This window comes from Salvelinus alpinus, chromosome 30, assembly GCF_045679555.1.
Source record: "Salvelinus alpinus chromosome 30, SLU_Salpinus.1, whole genome shotgun sequence".
Classification (NCBI taxonomy): Eukaryota; Metazoa; Chordata; class Actinopteri; order Salmoniformes; family Salmonidae; genus Salvelinus; species Salvelinus alpinus.
This window is the reverse complement of record NC_092115.1, coordinates 28,326,419-28,353,883: the sequence shown is the minus strand read 5'-3', so window position 1 is coordinate 28,353,883 and position 27,465 is coordinate 28,326,419. Positions and strand designations below refer to the sequence as shown.

General features: G+C 41.2%; 1 protein-coding gene across 1 annotated transcript; it reads left to right on the top strand.

The window, feature by feature from the left end:
* The first annotated feature begins 1,986 nt into the window (after window positions 1-1,986).
* Window positions 1,987-16,690, top strand: LOC139559510 (myosin-6). The gene is made up of 39 exons (XM_071375579.1): window positions 1,987-2,150; window positions 2,252-2,292; window positions 2,621-2,833; window positions 3,115-3,258; window positions 4,612-4,768; window positions 4,895-4,922; window positions 6,760-6,865; window positions 6,956-7,048; window positions 7,189-7,252; window positions 7,348-7,446; window positions 7,541-7,644; window positions 7,759-7,897; window positions 8,005-8,123; window positions 8,239-8,388; window positions 8,495-8,665; window positions 8,766-9,075; window positions 9,220-9,290; window positions 9,372-9,577; window positions 9,667-9,790; window positions 9,983-10,119; window positions 10,218-10,473; window positions 10,581-10,823; window positions 10,907-11,083; window positions 11,197-11,342; window positions 11,428-11,518; window positions 11,633-12,022; window positions 12,130-12,256; window positions 12,372-12,490; window positions 12,593-12,789; window positions 13,052-13,235; window positions 13,327-13,492; window positions 13,585-13,709; window positions 13,804-14,112; window positions 14,226-14,429; window positions 14,539-14,835; window positions 14,948-15,052; window positions 15,151-15,246; window positions 15,346-15,480; window positions 16,576-16,690. Exons 3-39 carry the CDS (start codon window positions 2,633-2,635, stop codon window positions 16,594-16,596), a joined length of 5,811 nt encoding a protein of 1,936 aa, XP_071231680.1. The 5' UTR covers window positions 1,987-2,150; window positions 2,252-2,292; window positions 2,621-2,632; the 3' UTR covers window positions 16,597-16,690.
* The last annotated feature ends 10,775 nt before the right edge of the window (window positions 16,691-27,465 follow it).

Below are 27,465 nucleotides of genomic sequence, written 5' to 3'. Positions count from 1 at the left end.
ATAATTATCCTTGTGCCACGGTAAGACATCTGAGACATGTGGATAATTTGAATTCTCTTGAAATATTTGCTCTTTAATGCAGGGGAGACTGGGGGAAATTGTAACAGTTTTTGTATTTTACTTTGTATTTTACTTACTATTGCTCAGAGACCATTTGAACTAGACCAGTCATTTTTTGATATAAGAAACTTACATCTGTCTCCTAATCATTCATACCACTTATATGTCTGTACATAAGACGGTCGAATCACAATATTGATTTTAATCCGAAAAGTCCAGACTGGGGTCAAATGGAACACCTAAAAAATAAACCAAATAAATTAACTTCACTTCAAAAATATTCATGTTTATGAATTATCATATTATCATAGAAGTATGTAATTATTTTGCAAGAAATATGCATATTTCTATGTACGGTACATGATAAATAATTACAGTAAAACCCATGTGTGTGCATGGCAATTCGGTTCCTCTCAAAACATCTGAATAATCTCACGGTGCCGAGATTGATTCTGTTTACAACTTCTTTGACTCTCTACAGGACCCCAAGGCTATTTAAAGATAGTATTTCAATAATTAACGTATAATTCATACATTCTTTAAGTTAAAATCACTTGTTTTCATAATTTGGCTGCTTGGCTCAGGGACATTTTAACACTGTGTTACAATTGCCCCCAACCCAGCAGCCATGACAAAACCTCATGTGACTAGAAAGAGACAACAGTAGTGACACATGTCATTCATGTCAATGTTTAGTGATGAAAATTATGCTTGTTTGAATTATTGGACATTATTGCGCAGGGCAGTATAAGAAAAATACAGCCGGTGGAAAAAACTACTTTCACCCCTAAAAAACAAACATTTGCCCATTGTCACACCCTGGCCTTAGTATTCTTTGTTTTCTTTATTATTTTAGTTATGTCAGGGTGTGACATGGGGAATGTATGTGTTTTTGTAGTGTCTAGGGTGGTTGTATGGTTTAGGGGGTTAAATAGAGTAGATGGGTTTGTGTTTAATATAGGTGTCTAGCTGTGTCTATGGTTGCCTGAATGGTTCTCAATCAGAGACAGATGTCATTAATTGTCTCTGATTGGGAGCCATATTTAAGGCAGCCATAGGCACTGGGTTAATGTGGGTAATTGTCTATGTTGTACGTTTGTAGCCTGTGTGTGCACTTACGTTATTAGCTTCACGATTCGTTTGTTGTTTTGTTTCAGTTTGTTATAGTGTTTGTTGCGTGTTTTTTTCCCTTTCTCTACAATAAAAGAGAATGTATTTTGCACACGCTGCGCCTTGGTCCACTTTCTCTCAGCAAGACGATCGTGACACCCATAAAGGAAATAGTGAGATGTATTTGGCTGTAACTTGTTAAGCAGGAACAGAACCTAAATGGGCATACACAGTGTGCATTTCATAACTGTAGATTGTTTCTGTTGTCCCGACTCTCCCCTACAATTACTAGCATCTGTTCATCTTATTTCTTCATAATTTTTTTATATCAAAACAAATGAACATATTGATAAAAAAATATAGATATATTTTTTCTTCTTCCTTAAGAAAGGAACATTATAATTGTAATTTAAGTAACATCATTAAAACCAGATCTGCTCTGCAGTTGGAAAATGTAGACCACCCAGGTCCTATCTGACATGTACATTTTCTATTTTCAATTCAAGCTTTGAATTTCAGTTGAGATGGTATTCAGTTGAGATGGAGTCCAACAATGCAAGCGAACTAGTTAGATTACAAGGGATTTTCTGTTGCAAGATTGTATAACATGAAAGAAACTACATAATCTGCTATTTATGAGTGAATTTTGAGATTGCTGACAAAATCCCTTGACTATTTAAAGATGGAGTTGACTTCCTCTCACTGCTTGAATATATTTATGATTAACTACAACACTCCACGAATCACCTAATATGGAGCCTTCAGGGACACCCTCACTGATAAGACTACCTCTACCCGGTGATTTCTACAGTACATGGCTTTCCGACACTCATTAACCCCCACCACTCTTGTACCCCAACCAAACACAGACACAATAACATTCCTGGTCCCTGAGATGCATATCCATATTTGGCAGAGAGGTTTCATTTATAAAGAGGACACATGGTCTGGACCACAATAGGCCACCATACTACTGCAAGGTAAGACGTGATGCTGGAGCTATAATCTTCCTTTTTGTGCGAAAAAGGTGAGTGCTAGAAAGGGTAAATATGGTTTAAAATGTGTGTTTTTGTTTCCACAGGACCATTACCTCCATCAGTCTTCTATAAAGGGGTTGGTGTGGTAAGGGAATTTTAACATCATATCAGGGTGTTATTGATTCTGTATTAATAACCTTTGTTAAAATGTTTAATTTTAAATCAAGTCATACTATTTCAGAAATGATGCCTTAGAATCAATTGAATATGTGGAAATCAGAAATTAAATTAAGTCATTCAAAATTAGCAAAAGGAATTAAAAAAAATCTAAAACATTTTATTAAATTCTATTCTGTTATTTCAGTGATGCCTGATATAATATGGAATAAATGGAAACATGCAACAAATAGCTCTTTAATTTCTTTAAATAAAAATAAATAAATAATGGAGTTGATTTCCTCTCCTTTCTCTAGACACAGTAAATCATGGGAGACGCTCATATGGCAGAGTTCGGGCCCGCAGCCCCTTACTTGAGGAAGTCAGACAGGGAGCGTCTGGAGGCCCAGACCCGTCCCTTCGACATGAAGAAGGAATGCTTTGTGCCTGACACCGAAGTGGAATTTGTGAAGGCTTCCATCACCAGCAGAGATGGTGACAAAGTCACCGCTGACACTGCGAATGGGAAGGTTAGTAAGCTGTGAGAGAGCTGCTCAATCAGGACAACTAGTGATGATAAGATTATATTTTAACAAAATATTACTTTATATGTAATATGACAACAATTATGCCAGAAACTACTGGATCTAAAAACTTGTGTGTTACATTTACTGTAAAAAAATATATAATTGTGAAATCTAAATGTTTAATACTCCTCTTTGATGTACTGTTGGTGAACAACTGTTTTAAAATGACTGACAAATAGTTCAACAGTACTTGCTTTTGTGACTCTGATCATTTCATTTTACAGACTGTGACTGTGAAGGACTGTGATGTCCACCCTCAGAACCCGCCAAAGTTTGACAAAATTGAAGACATGGCGATGTTTACCTTCCTTCATGAGCCAGCTGTGCTGTTCAACCTCAAAGAGCGTTATGCAGCATGGATGATCTACGTGAGTTCACACATGCTGGATTTATTCTCAATTTCTTAACACTGTGGAATGAAACAAAGTAGATATTCTGACCTGAAGAGGTACTACCTCTAATAAATCCTAATTCAATTGAATAGTCTATCAGCCAAACACCCAACAAGCAATTTTTTGTTTTTGATATTTGCCACGTTTTTGGTATTCTTAAGACTCATACAGAGTATTCGGAAAGTACTCAGACCCCTTCCCTTTTCCCACATTTTGTTACGTTACAGCCTTATTCTAAAATGGATAAAAAATTTACAAAATTGTCATCAATCTACACACAATACCCCATAAAAAATGTTTTAAACATTATTTACACAAGTATTCAGACCCTTCGCTATGAGACTTGAAATTGAGCTCAGGTGCATCCTGTTTCGATTGATCATCCTTGAGATGTTTCTACAACTTGATTGGAGTACACCTGTGGTACATTCAATTGATTGAATCTGATTTGGAAAGGCACACACCTGTCTATATAGGTTAAATAAGTTAAATAAAGGTTAAATAAATAAAAAGTCTTTATCAGGTCCCACAGTTGACAGTGCATGTCAGAGCAAAAACCAAGCCATGAGGTCGAAGGAATTGTCCGTAGAGCTCCGAGACAGGATTGTGTCGAGGCACAGATCTGGGGAAGGGTACCAAAACATTTCTGCAGCATTGATGGAACCACCAAGACTCTTCCTAAAGCTGGCCGCCCTGCCAAAATAAGCAATCGGGGGAGAAGGGCCTTGGTCAGGGAGGTGACTAAGAACCCGATGGTAACTCTGACAGAGATCCAGAGTTCCTCTGGGGAGATGGGAGAACCTTCCAGAAGGACAACCATCTCTGCAGTACTCCACCAATCAGGCCTTAATGGTAGGGTGGCCAGATGGAAGCCACTCCTCAGTAAAACGCACATGACAGCCCGCTTGGAGTTTGCCAAAAGGTGCCTAAAGTACTCTGAGACCATGAGAAACACGATTCTCTGGTCTGATGAAACCAAGATTGAACTCTTTGGCCTGAATACCAAGCGTCACGTCTGAAGGAAACCTGGCACCATCCCTACGGTGAAGCATGGTTGTGGCATCATCATGCTGAGGGGGGGGGGGAACTATTCAATTCATTTTAGAATAAGGCTGTAACGTAACAAAATGTGGAAAAAGTAAATGTGTCTGAATACTTTCCGAATGCACTGTATACCCAACCAATCTTAGATTCAACTGCACAACAATCTGGTAAGGACAAGTATTCACAATAATAAATGTAGGCCTAATATCATGCTCTGTATTTTATCATACTCTATTAAATATGTACTTTCAGTTTTTCTATTTTGACTCCTTCCTGTTTCTACAGACCTACTCCGGGCTGTTCTGTGTCACTGTCAACCCCTACAAGTGGCTGCCAGTATATAACCAGGAGGTGGTCTCAGCCTACAGAGGCAAGAAGAGGAGTGAAGCTCCTCCTCACATCTTCTCTATCTCCGATAACGCCTATCAGTACATGCTGACAGGTAAACTCACTACGATGACTTAGAATATCTTATTCAACTTTCACCCAAAAGATATTCAAACATTACGGTACTAATAATAGTGTATTCTTTAAAAAATATGTGACCATGCCCTTATATTTATTTCAGACAGGGAGAACCAATCCATTCTTATCACGTGAGTTCTCTCCTGAATTAGTCTATTTTTAGCTCTTACATTGTCTGACAGTGACATCAAAGTGTTGCTACTGTATAGAAGCTTAATGTGGCTGTATACTGTGATAAATGGATGGAGTCATTGGAAAGTATTGCATTGAAAAACCAATGACATGTAAATATTTGTGTTATTTTAACTACCTCAATTTGGACTGTTGTGTTGATACATCTGATTAACAGTGGATAAAACATGCACTTTGAATTCAGTGACTGGCATCCTGTGATTCCTGAAAAGAAGAAGGAACTTAAAATAACATTGAAGCCTGGTTGGGGGCTGAGGGCAAATTAAGGTTGAACAGTCAATGCATGCCAGCATTGGTGGATAGAGGCAATATTAATGGTGATATAATGGGTCATGGCTTTTCACAAAAGCTGGTACGGTCTTACACAGCTCACCAATTGAAAAGGACTTGGCTGAGATCGATGAGATTGACCATCCACGCTAAAATAAAAGCACATAGAGCTAACATTGTGTTTGCATTGAACTTCTTGCTCTTGTTTGATGTTGGGCGTCAGGAGAAAAGTGATATTATATCTTGAAAACTTGAATGTTGACATGCAACATTTGTGGGATTATATCAAAAGTAGACTAATGAAGAATATACAATATTTTTTTCTTCGTATGGCTGGTTTTTAGGGGATGATGGAATAGTGAGCTGAATTGTTGCACTTTAGGGTGTAGCTCAGCTGGTAGGACATGGCTCAGCTGGTAGGACATGGCTCATCTGGTAGGGCATGGCTCATCTGGTAGGGCATGGCTCAGCTGGTAGAGCATGGCTCAGCTGGTAGAGCATGGCTCAGCTGGTAGAGCATGGCTCAGCTGGTAGAGCATGGCTCAGCTGGTAGGACATGGCTCATCTGGTAGGGCATGGCTCATCTGGTAGGGCATGGCTCAGCTGGTAGAGCATGGCTCAGCTGGTAGAGCATGGCTCAGCTGGTAGAGCATGGCTCAGCTGGTAGAGCATGGCTCAGCTGGTAGAGCATGGCTCAGCTGGTAGGGCATGGCTCAGCTGGTAGGGCATGGCTCAGCTGGTAGGGCATGGCTCAGCTGGTAGAGCATGGCTCAGCTGGTAGGGCATGGCTCAGCTAGTAGGGCATGGCACAGCTGGTAGGGCATGGCACAGCTGGTAGGGCATGGCTCAGCTGGTAGAGCATGGCTCAGCTGGTAGGGCATGGCTCAGCTGGTAGGGCATGGCTCAGCTGGTAGGGCATGGCTCAGCTGGTAGGGCATGGCTCAGCTGGTAGAGCATGGCTCAGCTGGTAGAGCATGGCTCAGCTGGTAGGGCATGGCTCAGCTGGTAGGGCATGGCTCAGCTGGTAGGGCATGGCTCAGCTGGTAGGGCATGGCTCAGCTGGTAGAGCATGGCTCAGCTGGTAGAGCATGGCTCAGCTGGTAGAGCATGGCTCAGCTGGTAGAGCATGGCTCAGCTGGTAGAGCATGGCTCAGCTGGTAGGGCATGGCGCTTGCAACACCTGGGTTGTGGCTCGATTTCCACAGGGGACTAGAATGAAAAAAAGTATGAAAATGTATGCACTCACTGCTGTAAATCACTCTGGATAAGAGCGTCTGCTGAGTGACTAAAATATAAATGTAAAATATACAGCATTCTGATTGCTCTGGAATCTTTTTTAATCAGTCAGAAGGCAGCCTTGAACTAAGTTATTAGTTACATTTATTTCATGATGCATCTATGTTCAGTTCTTAAGCCTGGCCATTTGAGAGTGAATTTTGCATTTTGAGATACTTTCCATTTGTTTTGAGCCTATTTTACTGTTATATACTGTATTTGTATCCTCAGCGGAGAATCTGGTGCTGGGAAGACTGTCAACACCAAGAGAGTCATTCAATACTACGCCAGTATTGCAGCTGTAGGAGGAAAGAAGGACACAGCCTCTGAGAAAAAGGTTAGCTTGTTGAATTAACAGATAACATGTTCTCTAATGGCACTTTACCCTTCATTACTGTAATCAAAGCACTGCTATGAATACTTCCAGGGGACTTTGGAAGATCAAATCATCCAGGCTAACCCAGCTCTGGAGGCCTTTGGTAATGCCAAGACCATTAGAAATGACAACTCCTCAAGATTTGTAAGTTTCTGTCCACAGACCATTGTGACCACACTACCATTGAAAACATACAACATATGATACAAGGCACATAATATACTCACTATGTATGTTAATTGTATGCCAAAATGAATGATTGGTTCTCTTTAACTTTTATTCAGGGCAAATTCATCCGAATTCATTTTGCTGCTAGTGGAAAGCTAGCCTCCGCAGACATTGAGACCTGTAAGGAATATTCAAATCAACTATCAACTATTCTCATATATACAATCATGTTAACTGCTTCCTTCAATAAACTTTTCCGCCTTGCATTTTTACAGATCTATTAGAGAAGTCCCGTGTGACTTTCCAGCTCAAGGCTGAGAGAGACTATCACATTTTCTACCAGATTCTGTCCCAAAGGAAACCAGAGTTGCTTGGTAAATAAAGAATACTGTCATCCATGTACTAACTAAAACATATCCTTGCTCGGATGTCACTGGATTTTACCGAATCTGACATTTTGCTTTTCAGAGATGATGCTCATCACCAACAACCCCTATGACTACCAATTCATCTCCCAAGGAGAGACAACTGTAGCCTCCATCGATGATGGTGATGAGTTGTGTGCCACTGATGTGAGTAAATATCGATGGTTGGTTCATCTGGCGCCATATCTGTTTTAACTATATTACCTTCATGTATTTATTGGTGCACTGGTAGCATACTATCTCTCTCTTTTTCTAATTTAGGAAGCTTTTGATGTCCTGGGCTTCACTCAGGAGGAGAAGAATGGCATTTACAAGCTGACTGGTGCTATCATGCACTATGGCAACATGAAGTTCAAGCTGAAACAGCGCGAGGAGCAGGCAGAGGCTGATGGCACTGAGGGTGAGGGGGACTTTATTAAGCAAACAAACCTCGGTGTTGATGATACATCTTAAAGACAGTACGTTAACAAATATTCTAATGCATCATTTCATTTGATTTATCCTAAGATGCTGACAAAGTGTCATATCTGATGGGCCTGAACTCTGCTGACCTCATTAAGGGTCTCTGTCACCCAAGGGTCAAAGTAGGGAACGAGTGGGTCACCAAGGGGCAAACTGTCCAACAGGTGAGCCAGAAATAACTTATAACAAAGATCTGAAAACACAAAGAACTCAGAGCTCAATGTTAATCAGGAAAGGTTCATAACCATAACAAGAATGTTTTTTTCTATTTCATTAAAGGTGAACTATTCCATTGGTGCACTGTCAAAGTCAGTGTATGAAAAGATGTTCCTCTGGATGGTGGTGAGAATCAACCAATCCTTGGACACCAAGCAGCCTCGCCAGTACTTCATTGGTGTATTGGACATCGCTGGGTTTGAGATCTTTGATGTGAGCTGAAGTGATATTCTATATGATTCTTGAATCCCTTTTTTTTTACCTCAATCTATTCGTGATACTTCCAAGTTGTAAAACTAAGTTCACCTTTCTGCTGCAGTACAACACCTTTGAACAGCTCTGCATCAACTTCACCAATGAAAAGCTGCAACAGTTTTTCAACCACCACATGTTTGTGCTGGAGCAAGAGGAGTACAAGAAAGAGGGAATTGAATGGGAGTTCATTGACTTTGGCATGGACTTGCAGGCTTGCATTGACCTTATTGAAAAGGTAAGGAATAGTTATGTTTTTCAATAAGACAAGTGCACCTACACACATCTAAATGTTATCAGGTCATCAGTAACACTGCTCATATTTGTCTTCCCCTCAGCCAATGGGTATCATGTCCATCCTTGAAGAGGAGTGCATGTTCCCCAAGGCCAGCGATGCTACCTTTAAATCCAAGCTTTACGACAACCATCTAGGAAAATCCAACAACTTCCAGAAGCCCAGGCTTATGAAAGGGAAACCAGAGGCTCATTTCTCCCTGATTCACTATGCTGGTACTGTGGACTACAATATTTTCAACTGGCTGGTGAAGAACAAGGATCCACTGAATGAGACTGTGGTCGGACTGTTCCAGAAGTCTAACCTCAAATTGTTGACCGTGCTCTTCCAGAATTATGCTGGAACAGATGCTGGTATGCAAATTATTAATTTTTATATAAACCAGTTCTGAAAGCACCTAGATCAGTCCTTTTCAATAGGCATTGTCCCAGTCAAATAAACCTAATAAGATAAAGTACATTTTTAAGACGTTATTTTATATCCATTGTACTTCTCAGCTGATGATAGTAAGGCTAGTGGAAAGAAGAAGAAGGGATCATCCTTTCAGACTGTGTCTGCCTTGCACAGGGTGAGTATAAAAAACACATCAAACTGTGGTGTATATTTATTCAGATTTACAGTTACATGCATGGTTTTATTGCTTCTACAGGAAAACCTGAACAAGCTGATGACCAACTTGAGGTCTACTCACCCTCACTTTGTGCGCTGCATCATCCCCAATGAGACCAAGACTCCTGGGGCCATGGAGAATCCTCTGGTCATGCACCAGCTGCGCTGTAACGGTGTGCTGGAAGGCATCAGGATCTGCAGAAAAGGCTTTCCCAATAGGGTCCTGTATGGAGACTTCAAGCAGAGGTATACAATACATAGGTTCAACTGAATTGGGAAACAGGTCCTCTTTTGTAATATGTATTATATTCAAGACTATGTAATACTTCAAATAGATACCGTATCCTGAATCCTGCTGCCATCCCTGAAGGACAGTTTATTGACAGCAAGAAAGGAGCTGAGAAATTACTTGGGTCTTTGGATATTGATCACACTCAATACAGATTTGGACACACTAAGGTATAACTTTTATAAGGATGATCATGCACAATATACACATATTCTGATGAAGAAGCAAATATACATATATTTTCCAATGGAATATTTCGCTAAAGTGAAAGTGCCCAAATGTTATTAATTCATTCAACAATATGGGTTCATTCTGTATATAGGGAGGTGAATTAGATATGCTCTACTTGAAATCTCTTTAAGGTGTTCTTCAAGGCTGGTCTACTTGGTCAGCTGGAGGAGATGAGAGATGACCGTTTGTCCCTCATTATCACTGGAATCCAGTCCAGAGCACGCGGTCTGCTGGCTAGAGCTGAATTCCAGAAGATTGTTGAACGAAGGTAAGCATAAACAGTCACAAATGACTTTGATATCTATGTCGAATTCACATTGTAGTTCCATGCAATATCTGCTAAACTATATTTGTAATTGTTCACAGAGATGCATTACTTGTGATCCAATGGAATGTACGTGCCTTCATGGGGGTCAAGAATTGGCCCTGGATGAAACTATTCTTTAAGATCAAGCCTCTGCTGAAATCTGCTGAGTCTGAGAAGGAGATGGCCAACATGAAGGATGAGTTCTTGAAGCTAAAAGAGGCTTATGCAAAGTCTGAGGCTCGCAGGAAGGAACTAGAGGAGAAAATGGTCTCTCTTCTCCAAGAGAAAAATGACTTACAGCTTTCAGTTCAGGCGGTGAGTTAAATATATCATCCCGTAAATGAAGTAATATGCATCAGAATTGTGATCCTTGCAATAATACTTGAAAATTGTCATTAAACTAATGAAACCTTTCAAAATAGGAGCAAGATAATCTTTGCGATGCTGAGGAAAGATGTGAACAACTGATCAAACACAAGATTCAGTTGGAAGCTAAATCCAAAGAGCTGACTGAGAGACTGGAGGATGAAGAGGAGATGAATGCAGAACTGACTGCTAAGAAGAGGAAACTGGAAGACGAGTGCTCTGAGATAAAGAAGGACATTGATGACCTGGAGCTCACTCTAGCTAAAGTGGAGAAGGAGAAGCATGCCACTGAGAACAAGGTCACTATCACCTCCATATTTAAAAAACAAATAAAAACTGTGTTTATGTTGTTGTTTGCTCAACCTTCACTTCCTATTCACAGGTGAAGAACCTGACTGAGGAAATGGCAGCTCTAGATGAAATCATTGCCAAGCTAACCAAGGAGAAGAAAGCTCTCCAGGAGGCTCATCAGCAAACGCTGGATGACCTGCAGAGTGAGGAGGACAAAGTCAACACTCTAACAAAGGCAAAGGCTAAGCTGGAGCAACAAGTTGATGACGTGAGTACTTGATGTTGTATTGCGAGCAATAAAGGATAGAAATACAGCATTCATGTAGCCATCAGAAGTTGAATGGATAAAACAGTAGTGAGTTTTATGATGATGTTCCCCAGCTTGAGGGTTCTCTGGAGCAAGAGAAGAAGGTCCGTATGGATCTTGAAAGAGCCAAGAGGAAGCTCGAGGGAGACTTGAAGTTGACCCAGGAAAGTCTAATGGACCTGGAGAATGATAAACAGCAACTAGAGGAGCGTCTTAAGAAGTAAGTTTTAAAAAAAAATCCCAGTTTATATCATTCATGCCTATATTTGTTGATTTGCAACAAAAAAAATGCCTTTCGGCCACAGGAAAGACTTTGAGGTCAGCCAGCTGAACAGTAAAATAGAAGATGAGCAAGCAGCTAACATTCAGCTGCAGAAGAAACTGAAGGAGCTTCAGGTAATGAATCATGTGTAATTGAATGTGTAACCATGAATGTGTAACGATGAAAATACACATTATTTTGACTTAAGTCACCTCAAAAGAATCGTACAATCTTTTTCCCCTCGCTAGGCTCGAATTGAGGAGCTGGAGGAAGAGCTTGAGGCAGAAAGAGCTGCCCGAGCCAAGGTGGAGAAGCAAAGAGCAGACTTGGCCAGAGAGCTGGAGGACATCAGTGAGAGGCTGGAGGAGGCTGGTGGAGCCACATCTGTCCAGATTGAGATGAACAAGAAGAGGGAGAATGAGTTCCTGAAGCTCCGCAGAGACCTTGAAGAGGCAACTCTGCAGCACGAGGCTACAGCTGCCACACTCAGGAAAAAACAAGCTGACAGTGTCGCTGACCTTGGGGAACAAATAGACAACCTGCAGAGAGTGAAGCAGAAACTGGAGAAGGAGAAGAGCGAGCTCAGGCTTGAACTTGATGATGTTGTCTCCAACATGGAACATATTGTGAAGTCCAAGGTATGACCCCATTTCATTATCTGGTCTTTATGTTTCTCATCAAATGTGATGCATGATGGATTATTTAAAAACTCACATTTATCTTTATATCATGCACTTTATTTCAGACCAATTTAGAGAAGGCATGCAGGACCTTGGAAGATCAGATGAGTGAATATCGGGCAAAGTATGAGGAGGGCATGCGCAGTATCAATGACTTCAGCATGTGTAAAGCTAGGCTGCAGACAGAGAATGGTAAGTTTGTTATCTCGTATGACAAATGATCGTCAATATTAGAAAACAATGCCTTCCTCCACATGGATCAAGGCAGTGAAATTGTTCTTAACAATTTCGTAATTTACTTCGCTAGGGGAGCTTTCCAGGCAGCTTGAGGAGAAGGACTCCCTTGTATCTCAGCTAAGTAGAGGGAAGCTGTCCTACACTCAGCAGATTGAGGACCTCAAAAGACAACTGGAGGAGGAGACAAAGGTGAGAGATAAATATGTTCACCCAAAGCTATATAATATACTGTAATCTATCACGTCATCCTTAGCTAATGATACAAAATGTGTGAAAATATTTGTCTTCCAGGCAAAGAATGCACTAGCCCATGCAGTGCAATCTGCTCGACATGATGGTGACCTGCTCCGAGAGCAGTATGAGGAGGAGCAGGAGGCCAAGGCTGAGCTGCAGCGTGGCATGTCCAAGGCTAACTCTGAGGTGGCTCAGTGGAGAACTAAGTACGAGACTGATGCCATTCAGAGGACTGAGGAGCTGGAGGAAGCCAAGTAAGAAATCATGGCAGTAATTTATTCCCTCTTTTAGTAAAATGTTCTTCAAGGAAATACACTGTTTCTCTTCTAGCAGATAGGCTTTCTGTTTGTGTTATGTTTCTTCTAAAATGTAAGACGAACAAAAAGTTTGTCTGATAGCTGACCACGCAGCTATTAGTAGGGAGGTAAAGTATCATCAAATGTTCATTTACCTATGAAGCAAAACAAATGTCACTGCAGGCACTAAATATCTCCTGTTTATTATTCTTTAATCCAGGAAGAAACTGGCTCAGCGTCTGCAGGATGCTGAAGAAGCTGTGGAGGCAGTGAACGCCAAGTGTTCCTCCCTGGAGAAGACCAAACACAGACTGCAGAATGAGATTGAAGATCTCATGGTGGATGTGGAACGGTCTAATGCTGCTGCTGCTGCTCTGGACAAGAAACAAAGAAACTTTGACAAAGTAAACTCTTTAAGCCATAGATAAATATGCTAAATTATAGGTTCATGATCCTTTCTTTCAAATGACATTTTTGTTTGATCGCTTCCAACAGGTTCTGTCTGAGTGGAAGCAGAAGTATGAGGAGTCTCAGTGTGAGCTAGAGAGCTCCCAGAAAGAGGCCAGGTCTCTGAGCACTGAACTCTTCAAGCTGAAGAACTCCTATGAGGAATCTTTGGATCAGCTCGAGACAATGAAGAGGGAGAACAAGAACCTCCAAGGTAAGCTGTCAGGCTATCATTACAGGGATGTATATATTTCATTAATGTCAACACAGCAATCTAAATGCCACTGTATGGCCTTAACATCACAGAGGAGATTTCCGACCTTACTGAGCAACTTGGTGAAGGAGGAAAGAGCATCCACGAGCTGGAGAAAATAAGGAAACAGCTGGAACAGGAGAAAAGTGAGATCCAATCTGCTCTGGAGGAAGCTGAGGTAGGTTCCCTCTGTCCAGAATCAAGTCATAATATATTATACATACTTATACTGTATGCCTTTATAATAAACCCGAACCGTTACGATCTAACAGGCTTCTCTGGAGCATGAGGAGGGTAAGATTCTGAGAGCCCAGCTAGAGTTTAATCAGGTAAAGGCTGATATTGAGCGCAAGCTGACTGAGAAGGACGAGGAGATGGAGCAGTCCAAGAGGAATCTGCAGAGGGCCATTGATACCCTGCAGAGCTCTCTTGAGGCAGAGTGCCGGAGCAGGACTGAGGCCCTCAGGCTGAAAAAGAAGATGGAGGGAGACCTCAATGAGATGGAAATCCAGCTCAGCCAATCCAACAGGCAGGCATCAGAGGCCCAGAAACAGCTTAAGAGTGTTCATGCTCATCTAAAGGTAAATTCTTTTTGGTCTATATCTGGATAGGAGTGTTGGTTAAATGACTCAAATGTAAATATACATTTTATGAGCAATTGACTAATTCATTATACAAATGTCTTCTCTTCTAGGATGCCCAACTCCAGTTAGATGACTCTCTTCGTTCCAATGATGATCTGAAGGAAAACATTGCCATTGTAGAGAGACGCAACAATCTGATGCAGGCAGAGCTGGAGGAGCTTAGAAGCTGTCTTGAACAGACTGAGAGAGGCCGCAAGCTAGCTGAGCAAGAGCTGCTGGACATCAGTGAGAGGGTGCAGCTGCTGCACTCACAGGTGTGAAAATGATTATTTAGGGTGCTTATTAATAGGATGCTACTGATGTATTGTACATTTCCTCTGGACTGTCTCACTGTTTAACAGTGGAAACATATTCCATCTGTAGAACACCAGCCTGCTGAACCAAAAGAAGAAGCTGGAGGCCGACACAAACCAGCTTCAGACTGAGGTGGAGGAGGCAGTCCAGGAGTGCAGAAATGCTGAAGAAAAGGCCAAGAAGGCCATTACTGATGCTGCCATGATGGCAGAGGAGTTGAAGAAGGAGCAGGACACCAGTTCTCACCTGGAGCGAATGAAGAAGAACATGGAGCAGACCATCAAGGACCTGCAGCACCGCCTGGATGAGGCTGAACAAATTGCCATGAAGGGGGGCAAGAAGCAGGTTCAGAAGCTGGAGAACAGGGTGAGTGTATGCTTTTTACAGTAGATGTACATACTGTGCATTGGAGCCATATGCAAAACAGCAATAATGGTCCCTGTTACATAGCCTAGATGTTATTTTTATGTTATGACAGGTGAGGGAGCTGGAGAATGAGGTCGAGGGTGAGCAGAAGAAGGGTGCTGATGCAATCAAAGGAATTCGTAAATATGAGAGGCGTATCAAGGAACTCACCTACCAGGTGATCTTTTATTTCTATTGTTGTTACCATGACAGGCATGCATAGATGTGTGCTTTACATCTACTGACTGCTATTCGCTATGGCTTCTGTCTTTACAGACTGATGAGGACCGCAAGAATATGACCCGCCTCCAAGACCTTGTGGATAAGCTGCAACTGAAAGTGAAAGCCTACAAGAGATCTGCCGAGGAAGCTGTAAGTGTGGACTTACCTACAATATTGGGGATCTTTTGCTTGTATGATAGTATCGGTCTCTGCTTTAGCTGTGATGCTTGTTGTCTTTCTATGTCACAGGAGGAGCAGGCCAACAACCATCTGGGCAAGTTCCGCAAAATACAGCATGAGCTGGACGAGGCTGAGGAAAGGGCCGACATCGCTGAGTCTCAGGTCAACAAGCTGCGTGCCAAGAGCCGTGATGTTGGTTCCAAGGTTAGTGAGGCTAAGTTAATTTTCTGATTCTTGAATATCTTAATTTTTGGTGTGCATAATATAATTATGTAAAAACAAACGTTGTTTTAATTCTAGTATTTCAAAATCATAAGCAAAAGTGGAAAAATATTTTTTGTAAGTGACTATGTAAGCAGATGTAAACATTAATACTGAAAAAGTCTTATTGACCCCAAAATATCAGACCAAACCTGCATTCAAATATATTTTATTATAACAGTATTATCATAGTGCATCAGACTTTGTCAAGATAAGGCCTGTATTTGTCATATAGTATTGTATTCTGTATTTGTAACGCTTGTTCGTAATAAGACTTTTAAGGCAAATTGGTGGTCAGTTGGTTAGTCAAAGTGATTCCAAATTACACTGTTTACAGTATTCTGTTATGAGAGATGGTTCCCATATTTAGGTCTTGATAAGTCTACACCTTTATATTGTGTTACTTACCTTGTGAAATGTTACTACAACATTTTAAAAGTACGTAGCCATCCAGTCTAACATTTACAGTTAGTCCCAGTTATGTCTCTTGACACGTGGGCTTGTTTTCCCCATAAATATGCAGCCTAGGTGATTGGTTAGTGATTGGATTAAGGAGGTAATGAGGATGTAGCTGAAGGCTCATCAACTGTTACACTTATGCGAAGTGACAAAATATAAAAATCGGGGTAATTTATCAGTGTTTTAAAATGTATTAAGTGACACATCTAGGACCTTATATTGAATAATCCAGGACTTCAGATTTAGGACACATTTTCATCACTTTACATTTAATTGAACCGGCAATTGTATTATCACGGTTGTGAAATGAAAACACAGAATAGTTTTGGGCACTGTAAAAAAAAACACTATTACTATCTACTAGGTAGACTCCCTTCACAAGTAGATGCTTTTCGTTTTCAGAAAGAGGAAGTGTTTGTTCATAGGCAGTAGTTTGAAAACAAAGACACTATTATATTGCTATGGCAGGTTTGATTGAATACAGTCTAGATTTCCACTGTATCTACATAAAGCTTGACCAGTGCTTACCAATATCTTCTGATCTGTCTCTCTCTATTCCCTAATTCTTTATCATCACAGAAAGGGCACGATGAAGAGTGAAGCTCTCATATGGACCTCTGAAACCCTCTGCTGTGGTGAAGTCTATCCAAAGCCCTAAAGTAACTCTGTAGAATAAAGTTAAATCGCAATCAGATTCACATCTACTGACTGTGTCTTTATTCATTGTATGTGAGTGATAGTCTCACTCCTCTCAAATAATTGTTGCTGTCATTAATGGTCATCAAAGCTTGGCAATCTGATTATCGGCATATATTGATCTGTCATCATATTGATCTTCACTTGGTTAAATGTAGAACATTTTAACAAGGAGACTACCAATATCAACAGTTTACAAAAAAAACTCTTGTCAATGCATTCGTCAGTGCATTCAGAAAGTATTCAGACATTTTAGCAAATGTAGTAAAAATAAAACATTTAAATATCACATTTACATAAGTACTCAGACCCTTTACTCAGTACTGTGTTGAAGCACCTTTTCATCAATGATCTCTCTGTTCTCTGCTCCATTCATCTTTTCCTCAATCCTGACTAGTCTCCCAGTCCCTGCCGCTGAAAAATAACCCCACAGCATGATGCTGCCACCACCATGTTTCACTGTAAGGATGGTGCGAGGTTTCCTCAAGATGTGATGCTTGGCATTCAGGCCAAAGAGTTCAATCTTGGTTTCATCAGACCAGATAATCTTGTTTCTCATGGTCCAAGTCCTTTAGGTGCCTTTTGGCACCTGGGCTGTCATGTGCCTTTTACTGAGGAGTGGCTACCGTCTGGCTACTCTACCATAAATGTCTGATTGGTGGAGTGCTGCAGAGATGGTTGTCCTTCTGGAAAGTTTCTCCCATCTCCACAGAGGAACTCTGGAGCTCTGTCAGAGTGACCATCTGGTCAGAGTGGTCAGAGTGACCAGAGTGACCATCTCCCTGACCAAGGCCCTTCTCCCTCGAATGCTCAGTTTGGCCGGGCGCCCAGCTCGAGGACAAGTCTTGTTGGTTCCAAACTTCTTCCATTTAACAATGATGGAGGCCACTGTGTTCTTGGTGACCTTCAATGCTGCAGAAATGTTTTGTACCATTCCCCAGATCTGTGTCTCGACACAATCCTGTCTCGGAGTTCTACAGACAATTCCTTTGACCTCATGGCTTGGTTTTTGCTCTAACATGCACTGTCAACTATGGGACCTTATATAGACAGGTGTGTGCCCTTCCAAATCATGTCCAATCAATTGAATTTACCACAGGTGGACTCCAATCAAGTTGTAGAAACATATCAAGGATGATCAATGGAAACAGGATGCACCTATTTAATCGATTTCACAATAAGGCTGCAACAACAAAATGTGGAAAAAAGTCAAGGGGTCTGAATACTTTCCGAATTCACTGTATCTACTCTTCTGTTACCTTACCTGCTATTGTCTGCAGGAGCACGGTCCTGAAGCTGTTTCTCTCACCTTACACTGGCTAACTCACCCTCCTGTGGTGTCAGATGTCAGAGCTATCAGACTATCCACATGACCTCACTGCAGTATATTAAGAATAACTACACTACCATTCAAAAGTTTGGGGTCACTTAGAAATGTCCTTGTTTTTGAAAGAAAAGCAAGTTTTTTGTCCATTAAAATAACATAAAATTGATCAGAAATACAGTGTAGACATTGTTAATGTTGTGAATGACTACTGTAGCTGGAAACTGCAGATTTTTTATGGAATATCTACATAGGCATACAGAGGCCTATTATCAGCAACCATCACTCCTGTGTTCCAATGGCACGTTGTGTTAGCTAATCCAAGTTTATAATTTTAAAAGGCTAATTGATCATTAGAAAACCCTTTTGCAATAATGTTAGCACAGCTGAAAACTGTTGTTCTGATTATAGAAGCAATAAAACTGGCCTTCTTTAGACTAGTTGAGTGTCTGGAGCATCCACATTTGTGAGTTCGATTACAGGCTCAAAATGGCCAGAAACATAGGACTTTCTTCTGAAACTCGTCAGTCTATTCTAGTTCTGAGAAATGAAGGCTATTCCATGTGAGAAATTGCCAAGAAATTGAAGCTCTCGTACAACGCTGTGTACTACTCCCTTCACAGAACAGTGCAAACTGGCCCTAACCAGAATAGAAAGAGGAGTGGGAGGCCGGTGCACAACTGAGCAAGAGGACAAATACATTAGAGTGTCTAGTTTGAGAAACAGACGCCTCACAAGTCCTCAACTGGCAGCTTCATTAAATAGTACCCGCAAAACACCAGTCTCAACGTCAACAGTGAAGAGGCGACTCCGGGATGCTCGCATGGAATGGCCTTCACGTTTGTAAGGGAATGTTGATCAGATACATTTTTCCAAGTATAAATGTAAAGCATATTCTGCACGTCACATTTACGACAGCAGAACTCTGTCTGATGCCATTATAACATGGAAATACACCACCTCTAAACAGACAATGCATGGTCATTTATGGTATTGTTCAAGAGTGCCAATGAACTAATAATAGGACCCCTCAAGGCCAATGGAGTTGGGTTTGCAGCAACAGGCCTTTTAGTGTTAGGCTAACAAATAACTGCTCAGAGGAGGGATATGGACAGCTGGGAATGAGTTGGCTAAAAGTGTCATTGAGTAGCCAGGAATGGAATGTTCACCCCCTCAACAGAGCTCAGTGAAGGATCTTTGTTGGTGCAAAGGTTGAATGTTTAAATGTAGAATAACTTGAATAACATAGGGTCACAGGAGTTAACGAGTTCATTAAAAAAAGAGCAGACAGCTTCAGAGATCAAACTGTAGCTAGTAAACCTAACACCTGTTTTATGAACAAGATGCCCCCTATCATTCATATGTTCCTGAACATACATGACTTGCTGCACTGTGACATGCCACAGCCACAAATACAAACAGAATAGCAAAGAATGGCCTAATCATTGTTGAAACAAACATACAGCTCATTACTTACTACATAGCTAGCTGGATCTGGTTTCTTAGGTTTCAGGATGGATCATGTGGCAGCAAAGTTGAACCTGTAGGTCAAAAATATAGTTATTGCTTTATGATAATAATTTAATATATGATCACAAGCAGGTTCTCTAGAGGCGGTCCCTGAGCACAATTTCTTCCAGTAACTAGCTAGCTATCAAATATATAACCCAGACACTGCAGTCTCACTAGCTGATGAAACTCAACTGCACGATTGAAGATGGAGTTGAGTGGCGACTCGTGTGGGCGAACATCACATAAAATGAAGTTTTTATAAAACACTGTGGATTTCAGTACCAAAATAATAGCCCAAATTTACACATGATATGGTCCTTTTAAAAAAAAAATTTACTTCACCCAGTTGGACTAGCTAGCTAGTCTCAATAAATAGCTACTACAGCAGTTCTATTATGTTTTAAGTAAAACAAATAGGTATTAGGTAAACAATAGATAAGTAAAGAAATACTTGTTCCGCCCAAAGAAAACTACAACGCAAACTTGCTCAAGTAGCTAACTAACTGACTCAGAGATCTCAGTTTTTATTTTTCCTGGTTTTAGATTATTATTATTTTTCACTCTCAATATGACAATTGTTCATAGAGAAACAATGAAATTGTATGTTCTGAGTCCATGTTCATGCTTAAATCACATCAGAAGACCATTTTTTTAAGTTCTGGACATAAACGTACACATTTTGATTTTTGAGTCTAATTCCCCCTTAATTGTGCGTCTGTTGTCTATCAACAATGACAAGACACCTGGGTCTGACAACTTGGATGAAAAATAACTGAGGATGATAGCGGACGATATTGCTACTAATATTTGCAATCTCTTCAATCTAAGTTTACGGAAAAGTGTGTGCCCTCAGGCCTGGAAGGAAGCAAAAGTAATTTGGCTACCCAAGAATAGTAAAGCACCCTTTATTGGCTCAAATAGCCAACCAATCAGCCTGTTACCAAGCCTTAGTAAACTTTTGGAAAAAATGGTGTTTGACCAGATACATTGCTAATTTACAGTAAATAAATTTACAACAGACTTTCAGCACGCTTATAGGGAAGGGTATTCAACATGCACAGCACTTACACAAATGACTGATGATTGGCTGAGATAAATTGATAATAAAACGTGGGAGCTGTTTTGTAGACTTCAGTGCGGCTTTTGACATTATTGATCATAGTCAGCTGCTGGACAAAACATATATGTTATTACTACACACCCCCTGCTATATTGTGGATAAAGAGTTACCTGTCTAACAGAACACAGAGGGTGTTCTGTAATGGTAGCCTCTCCAACATAATCCAGGTAGAATCAGGCATTCCCCAGGGAAGCTGTCTAGGCCCCTTACTTTTTTCAATCTTTACTAATGACCTTAGTAAAGCCTGTGTGTAAAGCCCATGTGTCTATGTATGCATATGACTCAACAATACACATCAGCTACTAGAGTGAGTGAAATTACAGCAACCCTTAACAAAGAGCTGCAGTCAGTTTTAGAATGGGTGGCAATAAATAAATTTGTCCTAAATAATGACCATGAGAAACAAGATTATCTGGTCTGATGAAACCAAGATTGAACTCTTTGGCCTGAATGCCAAGCATCACATCTTGAGGAAACCTCGCACCATCCTTTGGGACAAATCATTCACTAAACCCTAAACCTCAACTAAATCTTGTAATAAATAATGTGGGAATTGAGCAAGTTGAGTAGACTAAACTGCTTGGAGTAACCCGGGATTGTAAACTGTTATGGTCCAAACAAATTGATGCAACAGTAGCTAAGATGGGAAGAGGTCTGTCCATAAAGAAGCACTGCTCTGCCTTCTTAACAACAATATCAAGAAGGCAGGTCCTACAGGCCCTAGTTTTGTCGCACCTGGACTACAGCCCAGTCGTGTGGTCAGGTGCCACAAAGAGGGACTTGGGAAAATTACAACTGGCCCAGAACAGGGCAGCATGGCTGGCCTTTAAATATACATGTAGAACTAACATAAATAATATGCATGTCATTCTCTCATGGCTCAAAGTGGAGGAGAGATTGACTTCCTCACTACTTGTTTTTGTAGGAAGTATTGACATGTTGAATCCCCTGAGCTGTCTGTTTAAACTACTAGTAAACAGCTCAGACACCCATGCATACCCCACAAGACAGGGAGGTGCACAGTAATGCTTAGAGCCATGGCTACAAGTAACTCACGCAAGCAGTCAAATCAGATTTAAAAAATGGATAAAAATACACCTCATGGAACAGCGAGGATTGTACAGTCGTGGCCAAAGGTTTTGAGAATGACACAAATATGAATTTTCACAAAGTCTGCTGCCTCAGTTTGTGTGATGGCAATTTGCATATACTCCAGAATGTTATGAAGAGTGATCAGATGAATTGCAATTAATTGAAAAGTCCCTCTTTGCCATGCAAATGAACTGGAAAAACATTTCTACTGCATTTCAGCCCTGCCACAAAAGGACCAGCTGACATCATGTCAGTGATTCTCTCGTTAACACAGGTGTGAGTGTTGACGAGGACACGGCTGGAGATCACTCTGTCATGCTGATTGAGTTTGAATAACAGACTGGAAGCTTCAAAAGGAGGGTGGTGCTTGGAATCATTGTTCTTCCTCTGTCAACCATGGTTACCTGCAAGGAAACACGTGCCGTCATAATTGCTTTGTACAAAAAGGGCTTCACAGGCAAGGATATTGCTGCCAGTAAGATTGCACCTAAATCAACCATTTATCGGATCATCAAGAACTTCAAGGAGAGCGGTTCAATTGTTGTGAAGAAGGCTTCAGGGCACCCAAGAAAGTCCAGCAAGCGCCAGGACCGTCTCCTAAAGTTGATTCAGCTGCGGGATCGGGGCACCACCAGTACAGAGCTTGCTCAGGAATGGCAGCAGGCAGGTGTGAGTGCATCTGCAGGCAGGTGTGAGTGCATCTGCACGCACAGTAAGGCGAAGACTTTTGGAGGATGGCCTGGTGTCAAGAAGAGCAGCAAAGAAGCCACTTCTCTCCAGGAAAAACATCAGGGACAGACTGATATTCTGCAAAAGGTACAGGGATTGGACTGCTGAGGACTGGGGTAAAGTCATTTTCTCTGATGAATCCACTTTCCGATTGTTTGGGGCATCCGGAAAAAAGCTTGTCCGGAGAAGACAAGGTGAGCGCTACCATCAGTCCTGTGTCATGCCAACAGTAAAGCATCCAGAGACCATTCATGTGTGGGGTTGCTTCTCAGCCAAGGGAGTGGCTCACTCACAATTTTGCCTAAGAACACAGCCATGAATAAAGAATGGTACCAACACATCCTCCGAGAGCAACTTCTCCCAACCATCCAGGAACAGTTTGGTGACAAACAATGCCTTTTCCAGCATGATGGAGCACCTTGCCATAAGGCAAAAGTGATAACTAAGTGGCTCGGGGAACAAAACATCGATATTTTGGATCCATGGCCAGGAAACTCCCCAGACCTTAATCCCATTGAGAACTTGTGGTCAATCCTCAAGAGGCGGGTGGACAAACAAAAACCTACAAATTCTGACAAACTCCAAGCATTGATTATGCAAGAATGGGCTGCCATCAGTCAGGATGTGGCCCAGAAGTTAATTGACAGCATACCAGGGCGGATTGCAGAGGTCTTGAAAAAGAAGGATCAACACTGCAAATATTGACTCTTTGCATCAACTTCATGTAATTGTCAACAAAAGCCTTTAACACTTATGAAATGCTTGTAATTATACTTCAGTATTCCATAGTAACATCTGACAAAAATATCTAAAGACACTGAAGCAGCAAACTTTGTGGAAATTAATATTTGTGTCATTCTCAAAACTTTTGGCCACGACTGTACACACATGTACACCTGGATAGTGTGCTGTAGTAGAGTAGTGGCCGGAGGGCCTCACACTTAATGTATAGTGATATATGTTTTTAAAATGTATTTTAATATTTACACATTTTATTATAATGTACTGTATATTACTGCTTTCATTTTTGCTGGACCCCAGGAAGAGCAGCTGCTGCCTTGGCAGCACCTAATGGGGATCCATAATAAATACAAATACAATGTGCTGGTTTAGTGATAGTTCTGTACTGCTGCTAGATATACTAGATATTTATTATATACTTCTGCCAGGAAAGCCTACTTTGCAGTTAACATTTCATTGTGAAGGTTTTAGGGAAAGTATTTCTGCCAACCCACAAGATGGTTATCACATCAACTGGCTACACACGGAGTGATAGACAAACACACGCACCACACTGACAGACAGGGGCAATATTGCTGGAAATTATTTGGCAGATATTGTCTTAAGTTTGCTTTTTAAGCCAATAGTGGCTAACCAGGGGTGGGATAATGTCAACGCTGCATTGATTCGATAGTAGCTGGGTGCTTTCAGTGTCTAATACTTGTGAGATTTGTTTATCACAAGTTTGTGGTGGAACACATGAAAATTCCATGTACTTTCAGAATTCCTTGGCGAGCTACTCATAGGTGGGCTGCGAGCTACTGGTAGATCCCGATCGACCAGTTGGTGACCCCTGGTCTGAATGTAGGCCATTGCTTTGCTTCCTAGCTGCAGCTAGTACTTACTTGGGAGAAAGGACAGAACATCAGACAGCAACGGCTCGCTGCACACACTAGTAACTACACTGATTTTTGGTGGAATTCTGTGGTGCATGGCTGATTTGATAGCCTGCTTGTTAATGTCCCAAACTTGGCTATGGCCTAAACTCACCAAAGGTGAGCATGCGAAGAGTGTGTGTGATTCATTTTAGAATGCGTTGTCTTGAATTATAAAATATATTCTTCCCACACCATTTTTGGATTTTTCATTGGTATTTGCTTTTGTCACCCTGAAATCTTGTAGCAAATCAACTTTTAGGGTTTTTACATTTCAAAATAAATTGAGAGTTAAAAAATGGTGTAGGCCTACGTTACACAGTTGAAGTCGGAAGTTTACATACACTTAGGTTGGAATCATTAAAACTCGTTTTTCAACCACTCCACAAATTTCTTGTTAACAAACTATAGTTTTGGCAAGTCGGTAAGGACATCTACTTTGTGCATGACACAAGTCATTTTTCCAACAATTGTTTACAGACAGATTATTTCACTTATAATTCACTGTATCACAATTTAGTGGGTCAGAAGTTTACATACACTAAGTTGACTGTTCCTTTAAACTGCTTGGGAAATTCCAGAAAATGATGTCATGGCTTTAGAAGCTTCTGATAGGCTAATGAATATAATTTGAGTCAGTTGGAGGTGTACCTGTGGATGTATTTCAAGGCCTACCTTCAAACTCGGTGCCTCTTTGCTTGACATCATGGGGAAATCAAAAGAAATCAGCCAAGACCTCAGAAGAAATTGTAGAAATTGTAGAAAAAAAAGTCTGGTTCATCCTTGGGAGCAATTTCCAAATGCCTGAAGGTACCACGTTCATCTGTACAAACAATAGTACGCAAGTATAAACACCATGAACCCAGGCAGCCGTCATACCACTCAGGAAGGAGACGCGTTCTGTCTCCTAGAGATGAACGTACTTTGGTGCGAAAAGTGCTAATCAATCCCAGAACAACAGCAAAGGACCTTGTGAAGATGCTGGAGGAAACAGGTACAAAAGTATCTATATCCACAGTCAAACGAGTCCTATATCGACATAACCTGAAAGGCCGCTCAGCAAGGAAGAAGCCATTGCTCCAAAACCGCCATAAAAAGCCAGACTACGGTTTGCAACAAAGATTGTACTTTTTGGAGAAATGCCCTCTGGTCTGATGAAACAAAAATAGAACTGTTTAGCCATAATGACCATCGTTATTTTTGGAGGAAAAAGGGGGATGCTTGCAAGCCGAAGAACACCATCCCAACCGTGAAGCACTTGGTGGCAGCATAATGTTGTGGGGGTGCTTTGTGCAGGAGGGACTGGTGCACGTCATAAAATAGATGGCATCATGGGAAGGAAAATTATGTGGATATATTGAAGCAACTGGCCATCACAAAGCCCTGACCTCAATCCTATAGAACATTTGTGGGCAGAACTGAAAATGCGTGTGTGAGCAAGAAGGCCTACAAACCTGACTCAGTTACACCAGCTCTGTCAGGAGGAATGGGCCAGAATTCACCCAACTTATTGTGGGAAGGTTGTGGAAGGCTACCCAAAATGTTTGACCCAAGTTAAATAATTTAAAGGCACTGCTACCAAATACTAATTTAGTGTATGTAGACTTCTGACCCACTGGGAATGTGATGAAAGAAATAAAAGCTGAAATAAATAATTCTCTCTACTATTATTCTGACATTTCACATTCTTAAAATAAAGTGGTGATCCTAACTGACCTAAGACAGGGAATTATAACTAGGATTAAATGTTGGGAATTGTGAAAAACTGAGTTGAAATGTATTTGGCTAAGGTGTATGTAAACTTCCAACTTCAACTGTAAGTATTTTCACAAAGTAAACAACTGTAGTATATGCCCTTTCAAAGGTTTTAATGAGCAATTATTCAAAGCTGGATTACATACCTGCTGGTGCCTGCCTAGGCTGCTGGACCATAGAGACAGTGGAGGCATTCAGAGATACTGGCCAATGGGTGACAAACTATTGGTGGGAAGCATCTTGAGCATTCTCAAATTGATCCTGTGTGAGACAAACAGAGCCACCAGATCAAAAGCATCAACGTAATGTGAAATGAAACAACATTTAGACTTTCCACTCTTCAATTCTTCTGCAAGCTATGTTTTCTCTCTGTCAGGTTCAGAGGATCATCAGTGGTGAGAGAGACCATCTGTAGCCTACTGCAGTCTGATAGGAAGACGACCACCGAAGAGACCATCTGTAGCCTACTGGAGTCTGATAGGAAGACGACCACCGAAGAGACCATCTGTAGCCTACTGCAGTCTGATAGGAAGACGACCACTGAAGAGACCATCCAGCAGAGCCACCAATGACTGATCCAATGTTAGTCAGGAGGAGATAGAGGAAGGTGGGCAGTCCTTCTCTAAAAAGTGACCGTTATGCCACGTTGCCACCACATAAGAACAAACACCCCTAACAATAGTCCTCTGAAACCCAAGCCGTGTCAGTTTGCACACTCAAGTAGGACAGGTACCACACATCCCTGATGGCTTGGGTGGGGGACTTTCAAGGACATGACAGTAAAGAGTGGGACAAGGAGGGACAGACAGCAGGTGTTTATTTAGTCTAGAGACGGGAAATGTGTGAACTCTAATAATATAGTTTGAAAAGACAGAGGGTGGTTAAGTTACAGTCGATGTTGTAGGGAGACATGATTTTTCATTGGGTCACCTGTTACTATTGGTTGACACTTGACAATGAACCTTATTGTGAATCTAAAGCTGTCCTGCTCAATCAGTGAAAGGCAGCCAGGAAGAATTTCACAGGTTTATCTTTATCCTCAGGACTATAACTATTCCATGTCAACAAGACCTGGCAATACAGGGTATTAGGCTATACAGCTCTCTAGTGGCTGGCACAATAGGTTATAATGGAGAGGCTGACTTTGAGTCTCCTTCGTCTGGCTGCCTGCCAAGATGCATTGTCCCTCTACATAAGTGTCGTTATCTTCTCTCTCTATACAGTATTAAATGCAAAGTTGTCTAGCCACTACCATTTAATTGTGCACCGTGCTGATACTTCATGTGCACTATACTCTGTGTTTTTGCCATTGAAAAAGGTACCCCCTCCACAACGTTAAAACTATTTTCACGACCCTCCCATTGTACTGTGAAATAAAATTGCACACCCTCCCTCCTCATACAATTAACTCAAAATAATGTTTACGACCACAAATATCAATAGATGTAGTGACCCTGTGTTTATAAACGTGGATATCGACTTAAACACGTCAGCATGCTTTTGTAGCACGGTCGATGCCACGCAGGGCTATGGGCCAGAAGGTTGAGGTTTCGCCGACCACCATGGACAAGCTCACTTTCCCTGCC

What these genes read in the sequence shown, in the direction of transcription:
- LOC139559510 (XM_071375579.1), top strand. Translation starts at nt 2,633, where the DNA reads ATGGGAGACGCTCATATGGCAGAGTTCGGGCCCGCAGCCCCTTACTTG. An exon ending in CTGACACTGCGAATGGGAAG is followed by an intron (nt 2,834 to 3,114) that starts GTTAGTAAGCTG and finishes TTCATTTTACAG; the next exon opens with ACTGTGACTGTGAAGGACTG. An exon ending in TTCAGAAGCTGGAGAACAGG is followed by an intron (nt 14,836 to 14,947) that starts GTGAGTGTATGC and finishes ATGTTATGACAG; the next exon opens with GTGAGGGAGCTGGAGAATGA.